This window comes from Lepidochelys olivacea (genome assembly GCF_965140295.1).
Source record: "Lepidochelys olivacea isolate rLepOli2 genome assembly, chromosome: 7".
NCBI classification, from domain to species: domain Eukaryota; kingdom Metazoa; phylum Chordata; order Testudines; family Cheloniidae; genus Lepidochelys; species Lepidochelys olivacea.
The window spans coordinates 82496450-82523059 of NC_140417.1; the positions used below are offsets into that span (position 1 = coordinate 82496450).

General features: G+C 41.1%; 1 protein-coding gene across 2 annotated transcripts in view; it reads left to right on the plus strand.

Annotated features, from left to right (window-relative positions):
- HK1 (hexokinase 1) overlaps window positions 1-26610 on the plus strand; it is a 71581-nt gene that overhangs the window by 10470 nt on the left and 34501 nt on the right. For both annotated transcript variants that reach the window (XM_084634837.1, XM_084634836.1), the window contains 4 exons: window positions 4758-4920; window positions 13753-13901; window positions 22026-22145; window positions 25604-25699. In XM_084634837.1, coding sequence (XP_084490963.1) covers window positions 4758-4920; window positions 13753-13901; window positions 22026-22145; window positions 25604-25699 — 528 coding nt within the window. The remainder of the gene's footprint in view (window positions 1-4757; window positions 4921-13752; window positions 13902-22025; window positions 22146-25603; window positions 25700-26610) is intronic.

Here is a 26610-nt window from a genome sequence, read left to right on the forward strand (position 1 = left end):
CCAGACTGACTCCTTTATGGTTCCCACAGAAGTCTGAATGTGTTGCTCTTTGATGCATTTCATCTTGTGATCACATGGCAAATGCCTCTAGTTTGTCTAGCTGTCTTGGTTGCTGTTGTCTCCTGACATCTCTTGCTCTGGGGAATGTTTGCACAGATAATATCTTTGGCATACCAGATGGGAGCAGACGCCCATATAGTGCTGCATGCTGGACAGTGGACTCAATCCTTCCAGCAGTTGTGTGTGCAGCTATCATAGACTTGGGGCAGAATTGGGTCTATTATTGTTGAAATGCAAGTTTTCCTTATTGTGTGGAAATGCAAAAATTGTGCTATGTCTTTGTCAAAGTTATCACTGCCTTGAATGCTCCTGTAGTTTACTGCACTACTTCATTTTTTCTTGGGAGAGAATCAGAGAAATGAGGACTCTGCTCGCTGGATATTTTCTAATCAAATAAGCTATTGAATAGTTCTTCTGGTTATTTTCTTGCTCAGCTTGATAAATATTGTAATTGCTGAATTGTAAAAGAATTAATTTGAAGCCTGTTGGGGATTTATTTCATGCCCTTGGGGCAGTTGCTTTTGTGGACGAGGGAAAAGATTTTTAAAAGACGCAAAGCAGAGATTTATTCATTAATATTTCTGTGCAGAATAATGTAATACACAGATATTTGTATTCAGAGAAGTGTGTACCTGAATCTAGAAAGGATCCAAATCTGGAATCTTGAATTCAAATCTCTGTACCTCTTTGGTATTGGGTTTGTTTCCATGGTTCTAAATGTGTCCCAGTGGTTTTGGTGCCATTCTGGATTCAAAACCAGACTGGACATGCACTATGTTTGTAGTTTGGATGTGATCTGTGATCTTGCAAGATTTTCTGCATGTTGTTTTTGTAAATGTTAACCAAACTAGTAATGATCTGTTTGAGCCTTCTAACCTTGTTCAGAGCCTGCTGTAGACAGCCCTGCTATGTCAGGTCAGCCTTCTGCAAAATGTGTATAATAGAGTCTATGATCCTGTAGCTTCTGGGGAAGTAGCACTCGGTAGATACTCTGGTGAACTGGAGAGTAGTGTACACTGTACCCTTGATTCATTCTGAGCTATGCTCCACAAAATTATGAAGAATTCAGATTCAAAAGCTTTTTGGAACTGTTGCATAATGTATTTAAATGCCTTAGTGTCACTCTACTCTGGGAGCCCAGATCTGCAAGCCACTGTTACCTCACTACCTTAATAAGAGAGCGCTTTGCTGGAGACAGACCAGTCTGTCTGCTTCACTAGCAAATACCTTGAGACTCTGCCAGTTTTAACTGTGCCTTGCATAAGTGATCCCCAATTCCTGAGTTCTCCAGGGATGTCTGTCTGCAGTGTCCATTCCCTCTCACTGAGCACTCACAGAAATTAAGTTTGCTACCTCCAAAGAGCCAGAGCACACACCAGTCTGTTAGTTTGGCTGAAATCCCTGCACTGGGCTGACTTTGTAATAAAACAAGAATAAGCTTATTAATAAAGAAACAGATTTAGGTGATACCAAGGAAGAATTAAAAAGATAGGAAAGGATTACAAACAATACAAAAATAACACACTTTCTGGTGCCTACACCTTAATTTTAGCAAGCAATGTCTTTAGCTAAAATGATTTCTCAATTACATCAAGCTACCAGCATTTCTAGCCTTCCAGGCAAGAGGATCCAGTGCTGCCTCCTTTCCCGCCAGGGGATGGATAGCTAGAATGTATTTTTGCTCCCCCTATATTTCCCAAAATCCATTGTTTTTGTCTCAAGAGCCAGGAAAACCTCCTGAAAATTCAGAATCTGGTGTGTATGTCCCCTCCCTCAGTGTGCTCATCCAGCTGTTTCCTCTGCTACTTGTTAGCTTGATTGCTTTGTTTACCTTATGTGCAATTTTACTTTAATTGTCCTTAACTTGCAGTCAAGCCATGCAGACAGACAAATTTGCATTCCCTTATGTAAGGCAGGCTCGTTTATCCACTGCTGCTAAAAGGAAAAGGAGTACTTGTGGCACCTGAGAGACTAACCAATTTATTTGAGCATAAGCTTTCATGAGCTACAGCTCACTTCACTGGGTGCATAAAGTGGAAAATACAGTGAGGAGATTTATATACACACAGACCGTGGAAAAAATGGGTGTTTATAATACACATTGTAAGGAGAGTGATCACTTAAGATGAGCGATTACCAGCAGGAGAGTGGGATGGGGGGGGAGAGAAGCTTTAGAAGTGATAATCAAGGTGGGCCATTTCCAGCACATTTCTAGGAGTTAACAAGAATGTCTGAGGAACAGTGGGGGGGAAGGAGAGGAGAGGAATAAACAAGGGGAAATAGTTTTACTTTGTATAATGACTCAACCCCTCCCAGTCTCTATTCAAGCCTAAGTTAATTGTATCCAATTTGCAAATTAATTCCAATTCAGCAGTCTCTCGTTGGAGTCTGTTTTTGAAGTTTTTTTGTTGAAGAATTGCCACTTTTAGGTCAGAAATCGAGTGACCAGAGAGATTGAAGTGTCCTCCGAGTGGTTTATGAATGTTATAATTCTTGACATCTGATTTGTGTCCATTTATTCTTTTACGTAGAGACTGTCCAGTTTGACCAATGTACATGGCAGAGGGGCATTGCTGGCACATGATGGTATATATCACATTGGTAGATGTGCAGGTGAACGAGCCTCTGATAGTGTGGCTGATGTGATTAGGCCCTATGATGGTGTCCCCTGAATAGATATGTGGGCACAGTTGGCAACGGGCTTTGTTGCAATGATAGGTTCCTGGGTTAGTGGTTCTGTTGTGTGGTGTATGGTTGCTGGTGAGTATTTGCTTCAGGTTGGGGGTGCTGTCTGTAAGCAAGGACTGGCCTGTCTCCCAAGATCTGTGAGAGTGATGGGTCGTCCTTCAGGATAGGTTGTAGATCCTTGATGATGCGTTGGAGAGGTTTTAGTTGGGGCCTGAAGGTGATGGCTAGTGGTGTTCTGTTATTTTCTTTGTTGGGCCTGTCCTGTAGTAGGTGACTTCTGGGTACTCTTCTGGCTCTGTCAATCTGTTTCTTCACTTCAGTAGGTGGGTATTGTAGTTGTAAGAATGCTTGATAGAGATTTTGTAGGTGTGTGTCTCTGTCCGAGGGGTTGGAGCAAATGTGGTTGTATCGTAGAGCTTGGCTGTAGACAATGGATCGTGTGGTGTGGTCTGGATGAAAGCTGGAGGCATGTAGGTAGGAATAGCGGTCAGTAGGTTTCTGGTATGGGGTGGCGTTTATGTGACCATCGCTTATTAGCACTGTAGTGTCCAGGAAGTGGTTCTCTTGTGTGGACTGGTCCAGGCTGAGGTTGATGGTGGGATGGAAATTGTTGAAATCATGGTGGAATTCCTCAAGGGCTTCTTTTCCATGCCTCTAAAACATATTTTAAGAACATATTTCTAGCACACATACATAATTCTTTATACACAACCCGTATATACATCAGGCAATGAAATTCATGACCAGCATGTCACCAGTTCTTATGATACCTTACAAGACACTGTTTGACTAAATCAACTGTATATAGCCAGTGGGCATAAAAGGCACTCTTAGGCTTTGTCTACACTGAACCTGAATTTTTGTTGTTCAGGGGTGTGAAAAAAACAAAAGTTTTACCGACGAAAAGCGCTGGTGTGAACAGCGCTTTGTCAGCAGGAGAGCTCTCCTGCCAACAAAGCTACTGCCGCTCATTGTGGGTGGAAGCTTTTTGTTGGCGGGAGAGCGTTCTACAGCTCTCAAACAGCGGCTACACTGCGCACCTTTTAGTGGCATGGATGTAGCGGCACAGCTGTGTCGCTAAACAGTGCATAGTGTAGACAGCCTCAGGGTCACAGTCTCCTATCCAAGGATCTCAAAGTATTTTCCAGACATTAATTCTTTTTTCCCCAGATCTTTCTCCTTTGGTCCCCATTGTTTACCCAGCCCAGTATTTATGGGCCCTAAATTGCAGTGAAACCTTTTCATAATGAAATTAGAGCCTCTTTGCTCTAAACTACTCCTTGTCCTTAAGCTAGGCTGATGATGATGATGATAAACAAGTTCCAGGCTTCAGGGCATAAGCTGATTACCTTCAGAGAGGAAGGAAAGGAAGGAATTTCCCTTCTCACTCCAAATGTATAATATTGTATACTACAAACAAGTGCATTATCTTGGGGGGGAGTTTCACCTAGTTTTAAACCTGAGGAAGGATTCAAGGCTAGATGTGCCTCTGCTCTAATTTGGTATGGCAGTTACTGTGTTCTTTTCTTTTTCTTTTCGAGTTAAAAGAATAGAAAACTTGTTGGTATTGGTTGTATTTCTCATTCGCAGAGTCCCAGAATCAAACTAGAAGAATCATATGTTCAATATATAAACATATAATCTGCTGGAAAAGTCCAGTTAAAGAAAAGAGTGTCTGCATTCACACAAGCAAATGCAGGATTTTAACTTTACTTTTTCAGAGTAACAGCTGTGTTAGTCTGTATTTGCAAAAAGAAAAGGAGTACTTGTGGCACCTTAGAGACTAACCAATTTATTTGAGCATGAGCTTTCGTGAGCTACAGCTCACTTCATCGGATGCATACCGTGGAAACTGCAGCAGACATATGTCTGCTGCAGTTTCCACGGTATGCATCCGATGAAGTGAGCTGTAGCTCACGAAAGCTCATGCTCAAATAAATTGGTTAGTCTCTAAGGTGCCACAAGTACTCCTTTTCTTTTAACTTCACTTTTATTTTCTTTATTTCCAGATTGATAAATATCTTTATTCCATGCGGCTCTCTGATGAAACACTGGTGGATATTATGGCTCGCTTCAAGAGGGAGATGCAAAATGGTCTTTCTAGAGACTTCAATCCAACAGCCACAGTAAAAATGCTTCCTACATTTGTAAGGTCAATTCCTGATGGCTCAGGTAAGGATTAGAATATTGTGTGATGTGTTAATGTAAGACACTGCATGAAAATGTCTTTTTAAACACTACTGAAACCAAACAAAGCATTTTACTTTCTGGAAAGCCTCATATGCATGTATTCATTCCAATGCATGGAACTAACTTGCATAATTTCTTTACAGACCTATGCAAAATGGGTCACATTAAACCTGGAAGAGATTTTTTTACACTTCTTTCTAGGTATTCTGTCTATCAACACTCCCACACTGTTAGTCGGATTGAAAACCTTGTTTTCATTACAAAATTCTTGTTGGTAAAATTACAGATTTTTTTTTTTTTTAACCGATTAGCAGTGGTGTATAGTGGACTAGGGGTTTTAAAGGTGGACATATGAGTGAGTGTCTTTTAAAAATACCACATATCCTTCACAACCCAAGGAGATGGTGCGTTGGTATTTTGGTAGCAGATTTTGCCCTTATTTTAATTCTCTCAGTGATTCATTTTCAGTCTCTGCGTTATTTAATATACATGAGTTAGTAATTACACTGCATTTCTGCAGTAGATTTAAATCTTTGTTTGCAGCATAGTTGTGCAGTCATGTTGGGAGAACCAGTTGGGTTAAAACCAAAAAGTTAATATTAGGCAGTGAAACACTGGGCTGTATTGTGAGTGGAAATCTTTTATGCTTCTGCTCTGCTTTCGCTTCTTGTAGCTTAATACTAATTTTTTATGCTTGAAATTAGAGAACTGTGTTACGCATATTTTTCAAGTCCCCCAGTTTCACTTTTGTGCTATTGGCTACTATGTTGAAATTTACTAGTGTGCGGATTGCCAGCCCAAAGCCATTTATCCGCTTAAGCCAGACATAGAAGCTGCTGTGGCAGACCCTTGGTGAAGTGACCATGCATAGTTGCTACGGGAATGGGTTTTGCCAGGGTAGTGGGAGTGATCCTGGGTTGGGGGTCCATGTTTATGTAGATTCAGTAGCCCCAATGTCTCATCCAACAGATATGGAGAGTATATGGCTGCCATAGAGGGGTGATTCAGGAGTTCTGCACTCTGGCTATGAATGGGATGGAATGGATTTCATTTTTCCACTCCCTCTGCATGCTACCACACTGAACCCAAATACTTTAGACTTTCTACAGAGGGAGTAAATTTCACTCTATGTGCATGTCTTGAGTTGTATGTTGGCCTAAGAAGGAAGGAATGACATGGCTGTGACTGGCCATGCATTCTGTTCTCCTGTTCATTGCTGCAGAGAATGTATGTTCCTGGTGCCCTATGGCAATTCTAACATTTTGCTGACCCTGAGCTTCAGATTTTCCTGCATCTTCACTTCTTCCAGGCAAGCACAAATATATCCCCTATCTCACCAACACTCAGTCTCTATTAGATAAAAACCATGACACATACTGGTAAGTGAAACAGATAACATTATGAATTATTAAAAGACATAAATACAGAACCAGGAGACCTTTAGGCACAATGCAGCATGCTGCAGGATGGCCTAGGCCTGGAATAGGTGGGAGGTATTGGGCGTCAAGATTTAGAAACCATCGGGGTTGGACCTGGTGCAACAAGCCTGGTTCCAGGCAGTGCTGTTAGCGTCTCACTTTCATAAACAACAGCTTAACTTGGAATAAAAAACAAAATATAATAAAATAGTGACATTAAAATCCAATCCTTAGGCAGAGCTGAGACAGGAAAAATGTAAAATTTAGTGTCTCCCCTCATCAGGAGTGTACAAATGAATTAAAATATTGGTTTCATCATAAATATTACATGACTTACAAAAAGAAACGGCAGATATTATTCAAGAAGTGCTTTTATTGCTCAACTCTATTCCCATTTAAATTGGTGATAATAAAACTCCCATTGACTTCATTGGTGCACAAAGAAAGTGGTGATAGTACGTGTGTTGCTGTACAAACATAGAAGATGACACCAGCCTTCTCCAAGGAGCTTGCAGTCTATATCTAGTTCAGACACAGAAGTAGACTGTGCACTCTTGAAGTAGTGTAGGTTTTTAGTATCTATCTTTGGATAATAATTGAAAAATTAAATGATTATGCTGCTCAATATTTGTATAAAATGCATGTCTGACTTAAAATATGAAAAATACAATATTTTCTGTACGTAACTATTGGTGTTTGTGTTCCTGAAATTGCAAATACATTGTCCGTCATGTGTCTTACATTCTCCACAAATGAAAAATCCAGTATTGAACTAATGAGACTAGAGTGCCCCTTTCATTTTTAATAATAGAATGCTGAATGAAGATTTTTGCCCTTACTCTTCTGTACAAAATCCTTTACCACAGTCATGGAAAAGTGGCTGTTATATCTCTGTTTAGACTCTGGTAAAAGATGTTGGACATAACTCACCCATTGTATGAGCCAATAAAAAGCGGCACCAGGTGAAACTGGAAATGGGAAAATATTGAGCAGTTCATGGATTTCTGGGACCTAGAACCTAATGCACTCAGACCAGAGACACATGTATCTAAGGCCTTGTCTACACTACTGGGGTAAGCTGACCTAAGTTGCGCTACTCCAGCCATGTGAGTAATGTAACTGGAGTCGACGTAGCTTAGGTCGAGTTACCACGGTGTCTTTACTGCGCTGTGTCAACGGGAGACGCTCTCCCATTGACTTGCCTTCCTCTCGGGGAGCTGGAGTATCGGACCGGAGAGCACTCTGCCATTGATTTAGTGAGTCTTCACTAGACCCACTAAATTGACACACACTGCTGCATCGATTGCAGAGTCGATCTCCCCAGTAGTGAAGATAAACCCTAAGATCAGAATAGAGTCCTGTGGGAACAATCTTGCTAACAAGATTTACAAGATTGTTAAATCTTGTAACAACTGTGAAAATTTAGTGACAATAATTTCAGTGCATGAATTAGCTGTAAATCCCAAACCATGAAGGATGAATGAAAGCTTAATATTCTGAAGAAATTCTGTTAATAATAAACCTTTTGAGTAATATCTTTTAAAGACTTTGGAGATGTTCTTAGAATTATTATTATTTTTTAAAATTCTGAAGTCATTAATTTGAGAATGCAGAAATGTTCTTGGCCATAATGGTCAGGAAAGCATCTGAAGCTATTTAAAATGCTTTACAAAAAGATCTTTATGAATTAACTTCTGGTATGCTTAATTGCATTTTTGTGTTACAAAACTTAGACTAAAGGCTGTTACTTAGGTTTAAGTTGTGAAATAATCTAAATCTGAAACATTAATATACTCATAGAATGTTTTTTTTTTTTAAACTGAAAAGCCTGAATTTCTTATTAAACTTTTGGTTTGTAAGGAGAGCCAAATATATTTGCAAACAAATGTGTTAATTTGTTACCTATTGCCGGAATAGACGTTTCTGAAGTGCAGTATTTGTTTGAAGTATATTCCAGGGTGCATTTAAGCTTGAAAAAGGACCATCTGTTCTAGTGTTTGTTTATCATTCATTATTGAAGGTAATGGCTTGTACCAGACAAATGATGTTTTCTTATGTTATGGCTTATTCAGGTATTTCATTTAATGAGGTGACCGGGGTGAATACTTTAACTTCGATTCTGTGACAGCTGAGACAGCTATGAAAACCCTTTTTACTGTGTTAAATATGATAAAAGAAGCTACATGAAGAATTTTGAGGCTATGTTCAGATTTTAAATTATGTTCATTTGCACAACTTAAATAATTTCTAAAACTGTGTAGTTTTAAAATACATGTGAAAGTACTAAGGGAGCTTTCTTCCAGTAAACAAAACAGGATCAGCCCAATGTTTGAGGCAGCAGAAAAAGAGAGCTTGAAGTTATGTGGTAAAAGTATTAGAAGAGACTTAGATTATAAATTTTGTCTTTAATATTCAACTTTACCAGTTGTAGTTTATTTTTTATGTATGAATTGTTTTTGATGTCTCGCATATGGTGGTTTGCTTGATACTAGATGCTGCAACTTGGGAGAACTTGAACAACTTCTGTAGGGAACTTACTTACCCCTTTAGGAGTTCCTAATTTCCAGGATGGAAAATGACAGCTGGTAGGTGTCTCAGACTGGCCCAGTAATCCCCTGTACAGTCACCAGTCTGTTGCAAGTGGATCCAGTCATTGGGCCCCACATGTTTCCAAAGCAACTGGGTCTGGGTAGAGTCTAGTCACTATTTCTAGCTCTGAGACTCTAGAGAGCATGCTCCCAGGGTCAGCCCCCTTGTCTGACATCCTTCCGTGAGATATGGAAAACTTCTATACAGCCACCCTAGATGCTGAAACCAGCGTGAGACCTCCTGACCTCCCCGAGTCACTTACACATGCTCCCTCCATAGTTCCCTCTAGGCTGTGGGCACTCTGGTTTCACTCACTTAACCCCTTGAGAGACAGTGTGGCAGAAAAGCAAGGAACCCAAGTGTAGCTGAGGAATTGCTTAATCACAAAAAGAAAAGGAGTACTTGTGGCACCTTAGAGACTAACCAATTTATTTGAGCATGAGCTTTCGTGAGCTACAGCTCACTTCATTGGATGCATACCGTGGAAACTGCAGCAGACATTATATACACACAGAGATCATGAAACAATACCTCCTCCCACCCCACTGTCCTGCTGGTAATAGCTTATCTAAAGTGATCATCAAGTTGGGCCATTTCCAGCACAAATCCAGGTTTTCTTGCCCTCCCCCCCCTCCCCCCCACACAAACTCACTCTCCTGCTGGTAATAGCCCATCCAAAGTGACAACTCTCTTCACAATGTGCATGATAATCAAGGTGGGCCATTTCCTGCACAAATCCAGGTTCTGTCACCCCCTCACCCCCCTCCAAAAACCACACACACAAACTCACTATCCTGCTAGTAATAGCTCATCCAAAGTGACCACTCTCCCTACAATGTGCATGGTAATCAAGGTGGGCCATGTCCAGCACAAATCCAGGCTTTCTCACACCCCCCGCCCCCTTTTTTTCCGGACAGTCTCTATGTAAAAGAATAAATGGACACAAATCAGATGTAAAGAATTATAACATTCATAAACCAGTCGGAGAACACTTCAATCTCTCTGGTCACGCAATCACAGACATGAAGGTCGCTATCTTAAAACAAAAAAACTTCAAATCCAGACTCCAGCAAGAAACTGCTGAATTGGAATTCATTTGCAAATTGGATACTATTAATTTAGGCTTAAATAGAGACTGGGAGTGGCTATTTCCCCTTGTTTTTTCCTACCCCCCCCCCCCCCAGACGTTCTGGTTAAACTTGGATTTAAACTTGGAGAGTTGTCACTTTGGATGAGCTATTACCAGCAGGAGAGTGAGTTTGTGTGTGAGGGTGTGGAGGGTGAGAGAACCTGGATTTGTGCTGGAAATGGCCCAACTTGATGATCACTTCAGAGAAGCTATTACCAGCAGGACAGTGGGGTGGGAGGAGGTATTGTTTCATGATCTCTGTGTGTATATAATATCTGCTGCAGTTTCCACGGTATGCATCCGATGAAGTGAGCTGTAGCTCACGAAAGCTCATGCTCAAATAAATTGGTTCATCTCTAAGGTGCCACAAGTACTCCTTTTCTTTTTGCGAATACAGACTAACACGGCTGTTACTCTGAAACCTGCTTAATCACAGTCATTTGAGGCCTTGTCTAGAGGGAGAAAGTGTGTGGTAGCAGGATCCACATAGCCAGTTAGTGCACAGCATGCTAGTGTGCCATAGATTTATACCCATGTTGCCGTGTACTAACGCTCAGTGTAGACAAGCCATTACTCTTAAAACACTTGAGAGTTATAGCACTTGGAAAATAACAAGTCCTGACATGCCCCCTCTCCTAGTTTGAGCTCCTCCTTTCACGTGAGTCTGTGGTTCATCAGGGCTTGTCAACATTGCTATGCTGCTGTAGTGCTTCAGTGAAGATGCTACCTCTGCTGATGGGAGAGCTCCACCTCTCCAGGAGGTGGTAGCTATTGCGACAGGAGAAGCACGCCTGTTGACATAGCACTGTCTACATCAGGAGTTCGGTTGGAGCAACACAGTTATACAGAGATGTGCCTTTTCCATACCCCTGAGTGACGTGGTTATACCGACCATAAATTCGTAATGTAGACGCGGGCTCAGTGTTTCAGATGGGGCAGAGTCCCTCCTGCCCTCTCTCTCCTGCAAGTCCTCCTTATGTGTGGTGGTGGTCAGTCCCCACAGAGCAGAATCCCATCTTATATAGGGCCTTGTTTCCGTGCAATGCGCTCAAACTGTGGGGTTCTGTGTTCACCAGTCTTCAGCAAGGTGTCAAATGCCTTTCCTAGGCAGGGCAACTGCCTGGAATGCAGCAGAGTAGGCTGCCCCTGGACAAGTCTGAACTAATGCAGCTATAGTGCCAATATATCAACACAGGTACAAAACAGATTTCACAATTTGATGTAGTCCTATCACACTTTGTCACAGTGGGATCATTCCTTCTTGAAAGTTACACTGCCTATGGAAGCTTAGTAGGCAGGTTTCTGGAAGACTCTGTGCACATAACATCAAAGCGGGACAGATGAGGAGAGGTGGAAGTATAAATAAGACTCTACTAGCTTTTACAGAGGAGTGGTCAGAATAATGTCAGATGTAAGTTCTGGTAGCAGTAGGCAAATTACAGACACATGAGTTGTGGGACAAAGATTTGGGGTCAGTCAAATTAGATTCTTGACCATATAGATGGATGCGAGAGTTGAGTTGAAGAGAAGCTGGAGATAATGAAGTTTCAGGGATGATACTTAGCAGTTAAAAGTGCATCAGTATTGATTTTAGACAGACACATGGCTGAAACAAGCAATGTCAAGGGAGTTGGGAATTTCCTTCATAGGAATTATACAAGAGGTTGAATTCAAAAGAAAGGTGAGATAGATATTTATATGGATCAAGGATTGAATCCCGTGAGGCATCATAGTAATGAGGACAAGTGGTGCAATTGGGTCTGTGCTAACTGCAATGAATGGTATAATATGTGGCAAAGGATTTATTCTGTTACTCTTGATAAGTGAAATCCTGGTCCAGAAGAAGTCCGTGGCAAAACTCTCATTGACTTCAATCGAGCCACATATGTATATGTAGTTTCTGAAGTTTAACCAAAGTGACAAATCAGTGAAGAGGTGGAATTTGGGAGAACACAAGAAAGTGCAGTGTTACCTTAACTGTGCTGCTAAGCTGGAAACAGCCTTCTAAAATCCATTGGCTTTTCTGTGTGTGTGGGTGGGGAGGAGGAGCGTGGCTCAAGGGCTTCAGTGTTCATGTATTGCACATACTGGCCTGTAGCTCATTGTTATAAAGATTGTGTAAGTGTTTCCCTCATTATCTCTTCTTTAAACCGTTAATGATCACTGTCCTGGTTTGTTCCATTGTCGGATAAGACAAGACAGTTCAAGTGTCATCACCTGGATCAGTCAAGTATATTTACACAGCAGTAAAACAAGCACTGAAAGTGTGACCTTTTCAGATATATGCCAGTCTCTGTAGCATGACTGGGTCACATTCTTAAGGCTTTTTGAACTGCTCTTGAGGTAGATGATCAACTGAATTGGCTTCGAAGTTTTGAAACCCGTCTCCTCTCCTTTTGAGATAGGGACGGAAATGTCCTAATATTTTCCCTGGTTTGCAGGAGGAGATCATTTTAGGCAGCTGTATCTGTGTCAGATTCAGCAGAAGTCACAAATTTTGAACTCGTCTGTTGTGACAGCTATCGGTTTGTCGAGACAGTTTTTAGTATGACTTCTCTCTGTCTGACATCTGTTGCATTACTGTAGTTTTCAGGGAAATTTAGCTCCCATGAATGAAACTCTTGGTTTATAGGTTTCAGAGTAACAGCCGTGTTAGTCTGTATTCGCAAAAAGAAAAGGAGTACTTTTGGCACCTTAGAGACTAACCAATTTATTTGAGCATAAGCATTATCATACACATTGTAAGGAGAGTGATCACTTCAGATAAGCTATTACTAGCAGGAGAGTGGGGTGGGAGGGAGAGAAAACCTTTTGTAGTGGTAAACACCCATTTTTTCATGGTTTGTATGTATAAGAACATCTTCTGTATTTTCCACAGTATGCATCCGATGAAGTGAGCTGTAGCTCACGAAAGCTTATGCTCAAATAAATTGGTTAGTCTCTAAGGTGCCACAAGTACTCCTTTTCTTTTCTTGGTTTATAGTTAACTGTGTTCCAGTGTAAGTTGGAGTGATTTAAGGCTAAATTGTATCCAGATGCACCAAAACTTCAGAGTTCTCCCAGAAATACTTTAGGTCCCCCTGGAAAGACTCTTCCTCTCAGTCTGTGCCCTCCCCCACAGAAACACTCTTTAATCTTCCACACATCATGATTCCATTCCTTCCAGATTTATGATGTTTTCAGCTTGCTCCTCAGATCTTCCTCATTGAGTCTGGTGAGCTTAGTCATGATGCCTGAACCCTGCATCCAGTGGCACTTGCCAGTAGCCCTTTGTAAGATCCATGGTGGTAAGGTATCGAGCTCCTCCCAATTTGTCTAGGAGCTCATCAGGCCTGGGCATGGGGTAGGCATCAGATACAGTGATAGCATTGAGCTTCCGATAGTCCACACAGAACTGGATCGACCCATCCCTGATTGCTGACCACTACTCCGTTGCCCTCTCTCTGGATAAGCCACACTATTATATACTTGACATCACTGATGTTCAGTGTTGCTATGGCAGTAATCTTAGGTTGAATTGCAGGGAATTAGCTTGACATACTGTGTATAGGCATGCTGGAGATAGAACTTATTTGCCATAAGCATAGTACATGTATTTATGCTTTGTACATAGATTGATGTTTCATAGGTCAGAGCCATTTAACAATTCTGATTACTTGAATCTTGTCTTCCAAATAGAGAAAGGAGATTTCATTGCATTGGATCTTGGTGGATCTTATTTTCGAATTCTGCGAGTGAAGGTCTCTCATGAGAAAAAGCAGACAGTACAAATGGAAACTGAGATTTATAACACACCAGAAGATATCATGCATGGCACTGGAACCCGGGTAGGTTTCTTTTCTCAGGGATACTTATCTAAAATATTAGATCTTTTACATTATCATTTTAAAGAAGTGTAGAAAGAAAAATCTTATTAATGCTTTAATATTCAAAATTATGTATTGAACTCTCTAATTCTTATTGATATTAAGAATAAATAAGCAGCCTTGATAATTATCCAAGGGAACTAGAATACAGCCTTCACTGCACAAGTCACTTCCTGCTGAGTTTGAATTTACAGTTCTAAACCAATTTCTGTGTCTTACCATGTTCTGAAAATGTATGGGAACAGGGTTGAAAAACCTCCCAGTCTTTATAAAGGATTAGCTCAATCTACCTTACAATTGAAATGTAGGGCTGTGCCTAGAAGCAGATAAAGATTGGTGACAGGACCAAGTATTCATCCGCCTGGAAGAGGACTCTTGCATGAAAGAGTATGAGGACTGTAGTGTGTTTAAAAAAATATATATACTGTAGGTGGCAAAGTGTTTTATCACCAGATAAATGTGACTTGGTGGTGAATGCTGTTTGAAACCGGGTAGGTGTAATTTTTTCAATCTCCTGTGTTCCTGGAATACCAAATTTGCCTGTGGAGAAGCATTTACTATATGGTCAGGAAATGGGATTACAGAGAATATTTTACATATATATAAATACTCTGCTCCACTGTAACACACATTATGGGATTTTCATTGTTGGGCAAATACAGTTTTTGCTACCTCTCTTTTATTTCTTCATAAGAAGGAGGAGCCATTGAAGAATGTAAAGATTGCCATTTAGAAAATTCAAAGTCCATTTTTTAAAAGTTGAAGAAATGGTTGTAAAGGGATTTCCATCCTCTAATTTTTGCAGATCTGATGACAATTGTTACATAGTTATGATATACAGTATCATCTGATGATCACTCAAATTATTGGGATTAATTTGTATAACAGTTATAGTGATATTTGATCTACACTACTACTATTACAAAGGTTTAAAAAGTTGTGTGTTTTATTACTTTGGCTAGATTGAATGGGTCGGGATTTATCTGAAAGCATACATTGATGTTCATGTACATTTTTAAATTGATTTATGTTACGATTTTTGTGGAGAGGTGGGGTTAAAACTGTTGGGAGGTTTCAGGTGGAAAAGTACCAGGAGAAATGGGTAGACCCATGGACAGTCTGCAGTATACATTTAACACATACAGCTCTACTCTCTCCTTATCACTTTCCCTAAATTTTGATGGTGGCTCTGCCATTCTCCTGACCCCCAGCCCCACATTCCACCGGTGGCTGGTTGTATGTTTTTTTTTGTTTTTGTTTTTTAAACAAAACAGTGACCAAAAAAACGCTAAAGCGTAATGCTGCTGCCTGTTACTCCCTGTGTGATCAGCTGGGTGGCTTTCCAAATGTGTTGCTCGATAGGGTGACCAGATATCCCAATTTTATAGGGTCAGTCCTGATATTTAGAGCCCTGCAATTCTGCGGATATCCGCAGATGTGGTTGTCCGTGGACTATTTTTGTGGATAGTGGGTTGGATGCGGATACAATCACACAAGGCTGTGCTCACCAGTGACGCCTGGCCCGCAGTGTCCGGCTCTGGCAGCTTGGGGGGCACAACACGCTCAGGGCCAGGAGCCAGTGGCTGGGGCTGGGCAGCAGGCTGAAGTCGGGGACATCCAGCACCTGCTCGCTGCGCTGCTTCCCGTCCAGCGGCTTGGACCCCTCAGCAGCACCAGCATCCTCATCATGGCCTGGCCCGGCAGCACTGGCAGCGCTCCCGCCTGCCGGCTCCTCGGCAGTGGGGCCTTCCCCCAGCTGTGGGGATTGGAGCAGGTGGGCCCTGGCGCCACACCCCCTGCCCCGCTATGAGGCAACACGCACTGCTGCTGCCGTCGTTCGCGAGCCCCCGGGAGCAGCATGTGATGCGATGCTCCTTCCCCCCAGCCTCCGCACCGCCTCTTCCCTGCAAGACACACGCTTCCCCGCTTGCTCATCTCCACTCTCTCCTCTCCCCACCCACCAGTCGCTTGTCCTTGTGAGACAGCTTGCTGGTGCAGCTACACGGAAAAGACAGCTAGTGGATTGCAGGTTGGATCGTGGGTTGATTCTGGCAGATGCAGATCCACATTTTTGTGTCTGCTAGGGCTCTACTGATATTTGCGGCTTTGTCTTACATAGGCGCCTATTACTCTCTACCCCCTATCCTGATTTTTCATACTTGCTATCTGGGCACCCTGTTGCTCCAAGATGTGCTACAGAAGTTGGGGATTTGGGTAGCTTCATGTAATCTATCAACTTTTTTCCTGGCCCCATGGCAGCAGCAGGAGGAGCTTCTGTGGAGGAGTTGGGCAATTGCCAGCTTTTCACAAGACTGCTCATCCTCTGCTCTCCAGCATCCTCTGCTGCTTCCCTTTCTGCCCCTAACTCAGAGGCCAATGAGAGACTGGCCAGAGCATGATTTTTCTCCCTGTTGCCACAGTGGCTACCACATGGCTTTTTGGTCTTGTGGGACTCTTAAGCATTTCTGGGATGCTTGAGGTGACATTTACATCCGTTGCCTCTTTAGAATCCTGTGGCGGATTGGATGAAGAGAGATGGGAGGAAGAGTGATTCCCAAATCCTATCACTTAATCATGCTGATCGAACTAGCACACACTAAAAGTAGGGTGTAGCCACAGTGTCATGAATGGCAGGAGGGTCTCACTGCTCAAGTACATGCTTAGCATCTTGGGTGGGTACGTTCTTGGAGTGACTAGCTCCTCTGTGGCTGCACTCTGTTTTTAGCAAGCTAGCTTGGTCAGATGTCTCCATGATATGAAATTTGCACCTGCAGCTTTAAGGGTATGTGTAGACATACCCTTAGAGAACTCAATGAGGATTGGAACCCATTGTGCTAGGTGCTGTACAAATACATAGTGAAAGGCTGTCCCTGCCCTAAAGGGAATTAAGTCTAATTTATGGCAAGATTCCACAAGCAGGTGCTGCAAACAATGGGAAAAAATAGAGGAGAGAGGGCACAGGAAACACTAAATGTGTATTCTTATTACTTGGGCTAGTGGTGTGCGCAGTTAGATGGTTAAGGCCAGTTAAATATGATTTTTAAAAGTAAGTCATAAGATAAACAAATAAGGCAACTATTAGAAGGCCCTACATATATTAAGAGACCAGCTGCCTGGGCTCAAAACTAAAAGGAATTGTCAAGAGGGCTTTAAACTGGGAAGAGAGGTAGGAACGGTAGTTATAACTGTACTCTAATGACTAGATACTCTCTAGTCTATCTAGATACTGGTAAAGAAAGAAATAAGCTGGAAAGATCATCAGAATTAGATCCATTTCCTTAGTTCTTGTATGACAATGTAAACATGACTAAAATTTTCAGTGGTGGTATGTTAGTGGCAGAATTCGTGCTGTACTTCTACAAGGGCATCTGAGGAAACTGATAGGCACTCAGGTAGTTAATGATTAAATGCTTTTGACTGATTCTTATGCTAGTGGTTCCTTTAAATTTGTGAACCAATTTCACAATTACCTGAATAGCTGTTCCATTGACCTTCTGAACAGGATTGGTTACTAGCGCTCGTTAACCTCAAAGATTTATCCTCTTAAATCCCATTCAGATTAGTGGAGGAATTGTGAATGATGACTTCATGTCTAGCTGGCAGAGCTTATTTTGAGATTTTCCATGTTAGTGTATTCAGACTTTTATCCTTCCCCATCTGTCAGATACAGACATATTTCGCTTTTATATAAGTAAATTTCATTTAATCTCCTGTTGAAGTCTCGGGCAAAATTCCCATTTACTTCAGTTGTGCAGTATCAGGCCCAAAGTTTCTAGAGATTCTTCCAAGTCAGTCTAAAGAGCTAGAGCTAATTTAAAACCTGATTTCTGTATTGATCTTTATACTCAACATCCTACTGAAATAGTGTTTGAGTCTGAGCGATACACATTTAGCTGTTTTTCTGCTGGGTTCCTTATTCCTGAAGTTTACTCTAGCTCCCTAACTCTCTCAGATCTGTAAATTCCTTCCAATTAGACATTAACCCTTAAAAAAATACTGATTTGCAAACTTCCAGCCAAATGAATCCTTCGGAGGACTTGTGTATGAGTCAAAGTGACACTTTGGAAAAAATCATAAACCCAGTAGTAATAAAGATGGTAGCAAAAATTGTAAGCATGTATCTCTCACTTCGTTACTCTGCCTAACAATCCATTTCTCTCTCCTATAGTTCGTTGGTTTAGTTTTATTTTTTAATCTGGTACAGTAATTCCCGTACAATATAAATTAAAGACACTCCTGACTGTGCTTTCATACTCGTAAAAGCATAGCTAATAGCTAGTTAATGCACTTGATTTGCCTGTGTAGTTTTTATGTATTAAAATACCTTTTATGCTGTAAAGATGTGCTCTGAGCCATTGGTGCACATTTTGTGGTTTCAGCTCACTCGGGCGTTTAGTGAGGGTGGATAGTTTAGCAGTCTAACAATTACATACAATATATCTATACTTCTTGGAACCACAGGTTTAAATCCTGTCAGGTTGCCCTTCATCTTCTCCAAGACAATGCATGGAGTTCCACAAAACTCACCGTGTACAGTAGGGGATCTTTTTGAATTAGAATTTAAAAAGCAGGGCCTGTGTCCTCCTGGTGGCCCTGGCTGTTTGCCTTAGAGCAGGAGTTTGTATAGGGTTTCCAACTTGCACAAAACCAAATACCCTTGCCCTGCCCCCTGCCTCACCCCCTCTGAGAACCTGCTCCTTCTCACTCCATCCTCCCCTCCCTCTGTCACTTGCTCTCCCCACCCTCACTCACTCGCTCATTTTCACCGGGCTGCCTCTGAGGGCTGAGGTGTGGAAGGGGGCTCTGGGCTGGGGCTGAGGGTTTCGGAGTGCGGGAGAGGGCTCTGGGTTGGGGCAAGGGGTTGAGGTGCAGGGGTATCTGAGGGCTCTGGCTGGGGGTGCAGACTCTGGGGTGGGGCTGGAGATAAGGGTTTAGGAGGGTGCTCTGGGCTGGGACTGAGGGGTCAGAGGGCAGGAGGGGGATCAGGGCTGGGGCAGTGGGTTGGCGGGGGGGGGGGGGAAGTGAGGGCTCCTGCTGGGGATGTGGGATCTGAGGTGGGGCTGGGTATGAGGGGTTTAGGGTGCAGGAGGTGGCTCTGGGCTGGGATCAAGGGGTTCAGAGGGCAGGAGGGGGATCAGAGCTGGGACGGGGTTGGGGCACGCGGGGGAGCTCAGCGGTTCAGGGTCCGGGCAGCGCTTACCCCAAGCAGCTCCCAGAAGCAGCAGCATGTCCCCACTCCAGCTCCTATGTGGAGGCATGGCCAGGCAGCTCTGTGCACTGCCCCGTCCGCAGGCGCTGTCCCCACAGCTCCCATTGGCTGAGATTCCCAATGGGAGCTGCGGGGGTGGTGCTTGGGTTGGGGGTAGTGTGCAGAGCCCCCTGGCTGCCCCTATGGGTAGGAGCCAGAGAGGGGACATGCTGGAGGGGGGATATGCCTGCTGCATCGCGCTGCCAACCAGACAGTCAAAGGCCTAGTCAGCGGTGCTGACCGGAGGTGCCTGGATCCCTTTTCGACCAGGTGTTCTGGTTGAAAACCTGGTCACCCTAAATTTGCACCAGTGTCCTTGGCTAAAATGTCCTCTTCCTGGACTGTAATTTAATGAGCTCTCTGCTTGTTGTTCACCTGGCTAACCCTAGTGGGGGCAACATTTTAGTGGTGGTATGTATAGTTTGGAAAGCACTTCCACTTGGAAGACAATATATAGATGTATAATGTATTATTACTGTAACAACTCATTTTATATGAACTGTAATACTCTTTTGTTTAATTATAATTCTTTTTATCTCTCATCTGGACAGCTGAGCATGATGTTACAAAAGTGAAGCCTCTTTGATTTCCTTTGCTTTCTTGTTGTGTATGAGGGTACTGGTGCTCTCAATTGCAAAAGATTATAAATTGCAGTGTCCTCTCTGAAATGACCATAATAATGCTTAATCAGATTAGCTCTTATTTTAGTTATGTGTTTAATGTAGTCTAGTAAGTAGAAATGTCATGCAAACCACTTTTTGGTTCTTCTGAACTGAATAGTCTTGTAAAAAAAATCCCTTTTAAGTTTCATATTTGCTGCTGTCTGTAGTATTTCCTTTATCATTGTGGGATCTTGTAAATTATTTTGATTACAGCTAGTTAAGTACATGGCAACCTATGAGTGATAAAAGGGCTATTTTGTAGTCTCAGTCAGTAGCCCTTGAGTGCTGGTATTTTTCCAGGTTTGTAGTCTCCAAAGAGTCACAATGTGAAAGAAATATAATCTGCTGATACAAGGGGAGAGATTTGTTATAGGTCAATTTGAGGCACAGCCAGCCTTTTGTACTGATAGATATGAATATATTTCTTTTGACATTTCAATCCAAGGAGCTGAGTCAGCTCTATGGTGTGCTCTGTGTATTGCTGTATAGTTAATCACTTTGGCTGGCGGAATGGTCCTCAGTAGACTCTGCGTTTGATGATCTAACTGGAGGTTTCATAGTAATTGAAGAGAATGATCACACACACACACTTTCCATGTGTACAATTTCTGATGTCAGTAAACTGAGAAGTGAATAGCCACAAGAATGAGTGGGTAAAGCCAAGGGGGGATGGAGATGGCAACGACAAGTGTCTCCTGCTGTCTCCTCAAAAAAGCCCAGTGTAAGTTAAAGCTTCCAGAGTCCGCTTTCATTCATGCTACACTTCTTAGCTGACCTCTCAACCCATCTACTCCTATTTTTCTGGCTTTTTCTGGGAGAAACAAACCTGAATGTTCATTTATGGTGTCCTGCATCCTGGCTAGCAGCCCCAAATGATTGTCATTTTAGCAGCTAAGCCATTGTATTAGATGTAGATTTGTTTGTTGATATCATTGCTGGTGCAGAAAATGACACTCGAACCAATAAAGTTCATAATACCCTCGTTGTAACTGACTGACCACTGATAGGTTCGGCCAATCATTTCAGCATTCAGATGGAGTTTGGCCACCGATAGTGTTCTGGACTCTCTTGTTAGGTGTCATCTGAAAAGGAGAGATCTGTTAAAAGATGGAGCATCAGTCACTGGCCTGATTTGCAGCACAGGGAGCAGGTGTATGGGTATGCTCAAACCAGACTGGCGCTCCAGTGCTTCTTATTTTGAAAAGGCTATGAAGTGCTTTGACTCTTACCTGGTTTGAGATTGGAGAGTTGGACTACCATAGTAAGAACCCCAGTAAGGGGTTCCCTTCCGCAGTAAGGGGGGAAGAGAGGTTTTCTAGTGTTGCCTGCCCTGGCCATCTTGTCTTGCTGTGCTGTCCTGGCTTTTCTCTTTGGCTTGCAGTAATGCTGTAGTGCTTGTCACATCTAAGGAGCTACAGTACTGAAGATGTCATCAGTTGACAGAATGTACCCTGCCTGCATAGCTTGGCATTTTAAAAATTCTGTTTCCATCACAGTTTGTCCCTTGGAGCATGTGCAGTATTTTAAAAATCTGTTTTTTCATGCGGTTTTTTTTTTTTTTTTTTTTTTTTTAAATGAGACGATGTTACTCAAGGGTTCAGTCCTGCAAGGTTCTGCTGTTTGTGGTCTCAATCTAACAACGCTTCAAGGAATATGAATAGTTTAATTGACTAAAATGATTATTTCAGCTGCTTAAAGTTAAGCTTGTGTTGATTTGCTGTGTCAGCTTCTTGTATGATCAAATGCCAAATATAAGCCCTTTCAGGTAACTGCATTTACCTAATAAATGTATTATTAATAATCTCTTAAAAGAAACTGATTTTTTCGTCTCATCAAATTATTAATAGATGTGTTATACTAAAGAGGCACTTTCCATCATTTTAAGTTTTGCATTTTTTAAAGAGTGGTGGGAAAAAAAGTTAAGTAGAATTTGCTAAAAGAACAATTTCTTTTCCTTACTTATTGAATATTGAAATATTTATCTATTTTGCCTTAATTTTAAAGCGTTATCAGTTCTAAATGACACATGGAAAATGTCTTTTTAAATTTATGAATTGGTTGTTTATAACGGTCACTTTAATTGTTTCCAGTGTTTCCTGTGAGGGTCAAGGCATATTTTTTCCTGAAAACTGTCTTTCTGACTATTGTCATTTTATGTTTCTCTTTTTCTTACAGCTCTTTGATCATGTTGCTGAATGCCTGGGAGATTTCATGGAGAAGCAACAAATCAAGGACAAGAAATTGCCAGTTGGGTTTACATTTTCTTTCCCTTGTAGACAATCCAAGCTAGATGAGGTAAGAATATTTCAGAATTTTATTAATGTAAGCAGAAACACTGTGCTATTAACCCTTCCCTCCTCTCCTCCCTGTCAACAAACAAGCAGTATTTCAGCTGGCCTGACTCTCAGTGTAAGAATCAATTATTGAATATTTCATTGTGGTACTTCATCTCAAGATGATTTAAAAATACTTTTTAACAAATGACCAGTTTCTACTATTTTTCTGTTAACCTTTTAGGTTGAATGATGATGTTTTAATTTAAAGTATAGTATACGGGTTATAATTTTGATGGCCCAATTCACCAATACTTGCTCATAATGACTAGCACTTACTCATTGTGAGTAAAAATTGCAGAAATTGGTCCTAAGTTAGGACCTAAGCTTGAGAGGTGGTGAGCACCCTTAGCTTTCTTTGAGCAAAAATGGGAGTGTAAGAATCAGTCCACTAGATTGGAGTGGGGGTGGAAAGCTATTTGATATGGTTTGAAAACAAACATGGCTACAGAATGAAATCTGTCTGGCTGTGTTGTTACTCTGAATGCATAATGATTGTTATGTGATTCCCTAAACCACAGAGTGCTCTGCAGTATTGTATTTCTGCATTATTTCCCATCTTTTACTTCAGATAAGTAGAATGCCTCAGTGACTTGCTAATACAGTATTGCTGTAGAAACCATGTACTAATGCTAATGTACTAAGAAGTAATGAGAGTGCACATATTGATAGACCTTCAATATTCTAAACATAACATTAGTACTAGTTCTAAGGAGCTAAATGCTATGGAGAATACAACAAATCACACACCTTGTCATATCCCTCTGGACATAGAGGTTCCAGCAGAAATTTGTAGTGTAGACTTGGTCTCAATGTGTGACCTTGGGCAAGTAATTTACCCTTCCTGTGTGTGTCCCCATCTTTTAAAATGGGGATAATATTTATCTCTCAGGACTGTTGTGAAGGTTATTCACTAATGTTTTTAAGAGATCTTTGGATGGAAGTTGCCCTAGCAGTGCAAGGCACCTACTTTTAATATTCATAGTGCATTTCACATTGCAGAATGGGGCCTGTGCTGGCAGGCAGAGGGTCATTTAGTTTCTGAGTTTAGGTATAATTAGAAGTTCCAGAAGGAATATACTTTTCCAGACAATGTCCTTGTAATGAGAGCAGTCTTCAGGGAGTTTATAGAGTTCAAACAGCAGCTGGAAGCTTGTCAATAAAAGAAGCAACTGCATCAAGCTGTATCCTATGTCAATCATCAAATGAGAATTAGAAGCAGGCATATGACTGAAGAGTCTCATGGATAGTATCTGAGCTTGAGAAATATCAACTGTATATTTAGTGCTTCACCCGGCAAGAGCCTGAATAAAATGGATAGTAGGAATGTATAACCCACGAGACACAACACAAGGGCAGAGGTCAGTGGAATTATTTACATAGTGTCATACATGTACATGGTACCATATAACAAGCAAAATGGACTAGTCCAAGAACAGAGTACCTGTACTGAAGAGTTTCAGTGTAGCAGCCGTGTTAGTCTGTATCCGCAAAAAGAACAGGAGTCCTTGTGGCACCTTAGAGACTAACAAATTTATTTGGGCATAAGCTTTCGTGGGCTACAGCTCACTTCATTGGAGTGTATACTTGCAGGTTGTGGTCTTGCATTGAAATATGCAAGGCTGGACCCCTGCACTCACATGGAGGCCTATTGACTTCGGTTCTGGAGGATCTTGTCGCAAGTTGTGATGCTTCTTAGGGTTCTGAGACACCTCGCTACTGAACCCTGTAACACTTATGCATCCCTGTGCCCTCTGCTGGTTGGCACCAACAGGTCCCTAGGTCACACAGGTTCCTTAATGACTTGTGGGCAAGAGCAGTTATTTAGGAGTTAGTGACAGACTATATACATCTTGCTGTGAAACGAGCACTGACGTAAGCAGAGCTGCCATGGCAAACCTTTCTCCTGTATCCACTGAAATAAATACTGTCCAATTTTGAGGGGAGAAAAATTTAACCTTCTGAAAGAATGTATAGGAAGAAGTGGTAGCCAGCTTTTAAGAGGAGAACCTTGCAGACATGCAGGAGTATTAGATCATAGACCATTTGTAGATTTGTGTATTAACTCTTTGGAAGGCACTCAGACTCTGCTGTGGTGGGTGCTGCTATAAAAGCCTGGATGGGTGGATAGCTTGGGCATGTGAGAGAGAAAGAGAGGAAATAAATGATGCTAGTTTGTATCTTCTTTTTTCTTTTGTTGATCAGCAGCTCTTGTCTCCTTCCTCCTTTCATTATTATTTATAATTTATTCACTAAATGCCCCAAAGTGAGCTAGGCGCCATCCAGATACAAAAAATTAGACATGGTCTTTACCCCGGAGAGCTTACAGTCTAATTAACACAATTACAGACCAGGTGATGGGTTAGGAATGCAATACAAGGGAGGGTTTATTATTATTATTTACTATTTGATCCTTGCTTCCCACTTTTGTTACTTTATCCCATAGTTAGCCATCACTGCCTTGATTATTTAGTGAGCCTAGACAATTGTCCATTGTTAAGTAATTTAAACCTAACATTTATTCAAATGCATCTATTTATTTTGTACCTTATTTTTGCTTAATTCTGTTTAGTTTTTTTATTTTATTTTATTTTTTACCCTTTTTTTCTTATTTTTTATTCCTCTTGAGTCTATTCCTTTTCAATGTTTAAATTATTTTAACCCTTATTGTTTTAAGGCTTTTCTTTCTAATTAACCCTTGCATATTATGTTTTTAAATGGTTTTTTAGCTTAGTCATTTGTGATTTTTAAAAATCACATAATTGATCCTTGCATATTTAGCTTTTTGAAAATATTTTAGCCCACTACCTTTTTAAAAATTGTTTTTAACCCTTGCCACATTTCTAATATTTCAGTTTATTTCAACCCTTGAACATTTTCTTTACAATTGCAAGATGCTCATCCTCCTCTCTCCCTCCTGATGCAAATCAGTGATGCCGGATGCATAGCGGTCTGATTCCTGGCACCATCTCCGCTGATCAAGTCTTTCTCTTTCCCTCCACATGAGTTTACTGTCATTCTTCTTTCAGTCATGCCTGCATGGTGAACCCCCTCTGGGAACTGCAGCATCCTAGTGCCTTAACGGGAGAAATGGGAAACTGGAATGGGTCTTAGAGAAGGAAATCATTCAGGAACAATAATAATCAGTGGAACTTGTAGAAAATTTGAAACTTCAGCCAAGCTCTCTCACTCTTTCACACAAAATCTTTGATGGAAAAACTTTCCCCATTTTTCAACCAGCTATAGTAAGAAACAAAGATTGCCAGTCACATCAGATTAAGATGCATTGTCGGGGAAAAAGAATGACTATCCAAATCCAGGGATTTATAGATTTTTTTTGTTTGTTTTTGTTTTAGAGAAAAAGATAATTTTTTTGTTTGGCTTAATATTGTACTTAATGTTGCTCTCCTTTTTTATTAGGGTATTCTGATAACCTGGACAAAACGCTTCAAAGCAAGTGGAGTTGAGGGAGCAGATGTAGTAAAGCTGCTCAACAAGGCAATCAAGAAACGTGGGGTAAATTTGTTTAGTCTTTTACATACATATGTACGCACATATATATATATATATATATATATATATATATATATACACACACACTCATATCACATTACGGACTCTAGAAAATCTCTCTCTCTCTTTGTGTGTGTTTGTGTGTGTGTGTGTGTTTACTCACACACACACAAAAGGCTTGAGAGACAGAGATATTTTCTAGAGCCCATAATGTGATATGCAGTGGGGAAACAAAATAATTTCATAGTTCCTATGTGAAAATTTACAATAACTTTAATAAAATTACACATCTCATCATTACACCATTTGTGCCATGAAGCAAAAATTAAGTTACTGTCTCACAATAGTTAACCTGAAAGCTCAAGCAATTTTATCACTCTTGTTAAATGTGAAATTACGTGTATCACCGTGCTAGTTCTCTAGCAGTATCACCCTGTAGCTCAGCAAATTCTCTTCCTGAGCAACTACTTATACATCATATGACTATTACAATCAGGTGAGCCTACTGATGTCATAAAGTGTGACTTGGTCTGAAAATGGAACTCTCTGTTGAAACTGGATACTTTTTGTTCTATTTCAGTAGCAGGAAAACCTTTGATAAGTTGATTTTATCTTCACCAAGACATGCCACTATGTAATCAGTTACTATTTCAGACTTTGAGGAAGATAAATAACACCCCAAATGAACTGATTAATGGAAATGCCTTGATTTTTATTATTTACCGATTACATGCATACATTATAATCTTTACTCAAAGTTTTCAATTAATATTAATTAAAGAAATCTTTACATCAGACATTCAATAGGACAGTTGGAGACTCATGGACTCCTCAAGAAAAACTTAGCAAAACTTTCTATTGTAAGACAATTTGATCTCTGCATCATGTAACTGTGGGTTTTTTCCCTTTTCAGT